At 38.4% G+C, this 4,869-nt stretch overlaps 1 protein-coding gene across 1 annotated transcript; it reads right to left on the bottom strand.

The window, feature by feature from the left end:
- Positions 1-2,461: 2,461 nt before the first annotated feature.
- On the bottom strand, positions 2,462-4,617 carry LOC149813037 (uncharacterized protein At3g06530-like). The gene is made up of 3 exons (XM_089992078.1): positions 4,357-4,617; positions 2,767-2,980; positions 2,462-2,650 (listed from the first exon to the last, which is right to left on the bottom strand). The coding sequence occupies exons 1-3, from the start codon at positions 4,514-4,516 to the stop codon at positions 2,551-2,553; spliced, it is 474 nt and encodes a 157-aa protein (XP_089848204.1). The 5' UTR covers positions 4,517-4,617; the 3' UTR covers positions 2,462-2,550.
- Positions 4,618-4,869: the final 252 nt, after the last annotated feature.

The raw sequence follows: 4,869 nt of genomic DNA, 5'->3' as shown, positions 1-4,869 counted from the left end.
ATGCCTTTTAGTGGTGGTCAATGCCCGCCGCTAAATCCCGCTTTTGCACGTGCGGGGTGTTTTAGCACCATCCACTATTCATGATGGACGGCGCTGGTGAGTTGGCAGCTACTCTCTCTCTCTCTCTCTCTCTCTCTCTCTCTCTCTCTCTCTCTCTCTATATATATATATATATATATATATATATATATATGTGTGTGTGTGTGTGTGTGAAAGAGAGAGAGAGAGAGAGAGAATTTTTATGTACATATATAAATAAAATATATATGCATATATATATTAAATATATTCAGCACAGCCCTGCCCAATTAGGCCCATGGGCATAACGGGCGGGCCAGGGTTTCCCAATGGGCTCGCCCAAACCGGGTTTTTGGCCCCGCCCATCAATTGACGGGGCGGCCCGGTTGGCCTAGTCTATTAGTAGGTAGAGCCGGCCCGTTGCCCACCCCTAAGTTTTATCATCCAATGCATGAAGAGCATTGAAATGGGCCACGAACACAAAGGCGGGTTTACTCTACTTTAATCTCAATCTCAATCAACGGTCAAGAAGGAGCACCATTTAGTATTTCAAGATACTTATGGCAGGTAGATCCAATGTCGCCTCTCCCCCACCCCCTTTTCTTAACATGGTTTGAAAATGGTTTGATTCTTTCATAACGAAATGACACTGCATATGATTTTATTTGTAGTACTGGCATCGCAAGATGGATGCTCATATCCATTGGTGATTTTCTAAGCTCACGCAAACATTGTGATGGTGATTTATGTTGTAGGTTTTCGCTAGTGTTTCTAAGACTCAAACAAAAAAGAAAATATGCTCTTGGTTTCAATGCAGTGAATATGGCGAAAAGAAAGGTATATATATAGAGAGAGAGAGAGACGTGACATGGTTATTTTTCTATCGAGTCCCTGGGATGTCTCTTTGTCGTGGTATCTATATAGAAATTCAGTGGAACAAAGTAGAAAACAAAGTGAATAGAACGTGCACTTCTCTATAGTAGTCATTGATTAGGTGGTCAACTCTCATAAAATATGTTCTCTCAAGCATTCCATAACTACACTTTCTTCATAGAATACCTACAAAAAGTGAAAACTAAAAAAGACCATCTTGAATTTCATATGAAAGAAGTGACAGAAGTTTCTAATAACAAGGGATGTCCTTCAATTAATTGGAGCCAAGCCTCCCCACCTCAAGAACTGGAGGGTTGGTATTTACTTTATACATCTTTTACAAAAGGCCTTTTTCTCTTTTTTTCCTGGAAGAACATAAACCTACAAAGAGTTCCATTCTAAGCAGTAGTGGTTGAAAACAATTTAAGATAAATGGAGGTAGATCAAAAAATTCCTTGCTACAAGTTGGACCCACATGCTAAGTGGAAATCTGATAAAGGAATTGGAAGGAATGGGCTTCCATTGATTTCAAGATGATAAACAAGACTGAAGTTAGTAACGGAAGAATGGCTATTTATGGAACAATCCATGGACCGCAGATGGCTATCTCGCTTTAAACTTTCCCCTTATCTGTGATTTGGTCAGAATTAGGTGCATAGTGGATTGATAGTTGGGGCAAAATGGTGGCTGAGATGTGACTTTAAAACACAACCCAATCCTTGAAAAGGGTGGAATTTAGATAGAATTAATATCTTTTACTGATAGTGGATCTGCTAGTGCATAAAATACTTACTGAAATTTGACTGTTCAAGGTTTTCTCAATCGATAGATACCATAATACCTCACTGGAATGGCCAACAACCCCATTTTTTCAGATAAGCCAAGTTGGAGGAAGGGTCCAAATCAGCATGTATTATTTTGTCACTTTGGACATCATGACCCAGCAAAATTTACAAGAAAAAAGCTTTCATTGTCAAACAGATGCTATGTCTGCTTATCTACTAGGAATGACATCTTTTCATTTGGTTTGGTTTTGCCCTTTCTTTAAATATTTATCGCCTTGTTAAAAAAGAAAAAATCCTTATCCCCTAGGCATGGCAGGTTGGGGCCTATGTTAGGAGAGAGTAGCAATATAAGCAGTTTATTTGTTTAAAAGAGCAGTTAGTGGGAATGGGATCTGGCAAAATAAACGAAAGTGGTGTGTTCTTTGGCATGGTGATATGTATGGCTTGAAATAAACAACTGAGTCTTGGTAGATCTAAATCTATCTTCAATCAGTTCACAACCATATACAACAAGATTTGTCTTTCTTTTCATGAAAAGATTGGATTTAGAGGACTAAATCACTATAACTTTACTCTTTATGTTTACTTCCTTTCTGTATCTTTGCAAAGGGGCATCTAGCCTCCAGCTTTTGCTTATCTTTAATGAATTAAAAAAAAAGGAATATTAAGGCAAGTGGGTGTGAAGATAGAAGTATACCAAGTGTTTATTTTTAAGTTTCAGCAAATGAACAACAGATATGCGAATAAGATGCCCAATCATCTAAAGGCAAAATCCAACAAGTTTTACTGGAAACAACCATAAAGCAAATTATAGTCTCCATGCAATCATGGGATATAAAGGGCGGAAAAGAAAAAAGAAAAGTTTATATTTCCCTTACCTCAAATCTAGGATTTGCATAATACGGACAAAGACATGTGTATCATGGTAAGGCAAAATACATAGAACTAGTTCATCAACATTGTAGGCATACACCCTGAAACGCATTATAAACACAAAAGGGACATTCAGATGAAATCAGATATCTGTTATGCACAAAAGGTGCAAACAGCTACAGATAAGCAATATAAAGAAACTGCAGATTTGGCACACTTGTATCTTCGGATCAAATATTCAAGTGTCTTCTGTGCAGAGGAAAGTTGCAGATATCCGGACAGTAACCGCAAGTATGAGGAAATTGACGAGTTAATGTGGTTATTTTCTTCTACAGTCATAAGTTCTCGGTCCATATCCAGACTTCTATGGCTAAAGAGAGTATTTTTATAACATCGGAAGTGCTCATCAGTATCTATAAGAATATCCAGCCCTGTACATAAGAGAGAAAAAAATTTGTGAAAAAAAAGTAAACAATAAAGTTAAAGGCACAATCATCATAATTCAAATATATTAAAAGGGAAACATCATCTGCTATAGAAGATGCTAAAGATAAACATTCATACTGCACCATATGCTAAGCAAATCATGTAAAATTCACAAACTAATCAACAGAATGGAAAGGACCCCATACATCAAACCTTTGAAGAAAAATAGTTCCTCGTCAAACAAGAGATCCTCATACACTCCTTTTCATGTTACCTTGATCTGATTGAACAACAAAAGAATAGCAGATGACAATACGAGAATAACTGAGTCTTTCCAGATTATAGTAACCCCCTTGATGCAACAAAGTCACTTCCTACTTTCAGATAACCATGGAAATTTATTGCTTTTGAGTTTCACACGTACCAAGGATGGCATCCAAAAATGAGTCCCTAAACCTATGGGCAGGAATTTGTAAATGGTCATAATAATCAATGTTATTTGTCACCTATTAATACATTTTTTTCTTTATATTTGCTTACTAATTTCAATGCCTATTGGTGGCGATTTGCATGTGTTCAAATTCTCACAAGATTTCTCTTACACTGGTCCAAATACTACCTGGCAAAACCTCCTGCCTTAGGCAGGCGGGATGACTTATGACTCCCTCTCACGTGATTTGCGGTAGATGCTGTATATACTTTAAATTTGGTGTTTTTTGTGTGTTTTCAGCTCATAAACGGCGGGATGAGACTATCCAGAATTTTTTAACCGGTTCTTCCATCACTAACACTGTTAACTTGGGAAATAAATGGCCAGCTGCATATTTTAACAGTTTCTAGATTGTCGTTGAATTTTCTAGTGTCTCAAATAAAGCCTACCAATAACAGGAATAAAGTAGAACTGGTTGCAATGAAATAGTAGAATTTCAACAATCTGAAATCGAGTGCAGGTTTGGTTGTGAGCACATACGTCAAATAAATTCATAACAAAGTAGCGACATATTCACATGGTTAACTCTTTTGATAACTGGCGACCGAGGAAAAGCCTCCATTCTCGGCAACAATTTAGGAGGATAAGGTGGCCTCATATGTGCTGTCAAATTAATGATATTCTACGGTTTTCAGAGCTGTGAAATGCTTTCCAAAAGCTAATGAAGGCAATCTACAAATCAAATGAGAACTGAATTACTCAACACCTAGAATTCAAGATAACGGAGTTTCACGCAAAATAAGAAAACAGCAATTCGCACTAGCAACAGTTTCCAACAATCACCGTCCAATATTATTTCAGACAACAAATCAATCAAAACGCATAAAACTTAGATGGTGCGCTAGTTCTTTTCCTGTCCAAGGAGAAAGACAGGGAACTCCAATCCCATACCTGAAATTGCTATTGATAGAATAGTTTCCAGGTCGACATCCGCAGCTTCTTTCGGATCGAAGAGGATGGAAGGACGTGTGATGGGGCGCTTCAGAGCCGCGGAATCCCCTTGGACTAGCGACCTTATCGCCTTCAATTGTGACTCCAAAGCTGTAGTCATGACGCCACGGAATGAACAGAAGGAGGAGGGAATAATCGGAAACTTCGGAGGATTATCTGAGATACAAAAAGAAGCCCTAGAAATGCCTGGAGATTGTACAAGATCGATGCCCTAAAATCTTTAAGGAACAATACGTTTGCTCCAAGAAACGTCAGAGAAAAACGACGACGATCCCCTAAACCCCAAGAAAACCCTTAGGGCACGATGGTGAAAATCAGGGTTTTGGGGGCTTTTCAAATACCGGTGGTTGAGGGTTTACTCGCAGCACTGTATAGCTTGGTAAATGACGGAACTGTCCCGCATTGTGTACAGAATGTCCTCCGTAACGTACCGTCCATCTCTCTCTCTCTCTC

Source organism: Nuphar pumila, chromosome 16 (genome assembly GCF_984573655.1).
Source record: "Nuphar pumila chromosome 16, dmNupPumi1.hap1.1, whole genome shotgun sequence".
Taxonomy (NCBI): domain Eukaryota; kingdom Viridiplantae; phylum Streptophyta; class Magnoliopsida; order Nymphaeales; family Nymphaeaceae; genus Nuphar; species Nuphar pumila.
The sequence above is the reverse complement of the archived record's forward strand: the minus strand, read 5'-3'. Positions and strand labels throughout refer to the sequence as shown.

Bases quoted from the DNA above. Each gene is read 5' to 3' on its own strand.
- LOC149813037 (XM_089992078.1), bottom strand. From the start codon at position 4,516: ATGACTACAGCTTTGGAGTCACAATTGAAGGCGATAAGGTCGCTAGTC. The intron at 2,981-4,356 runs GTATGGGATTGG...TCTTATGTACAG, and splicing joins TCTATCAATAGCAATTTCAG to GGCTGGATATTCTTATAGAT. The intron at 2,651-2,766 runs GTGTGCCAAATC...AATGCGTTTCAG, and splicing joins TATTTGATCCGAAGATACAA to GGTGTATGCCTACAATGTTG.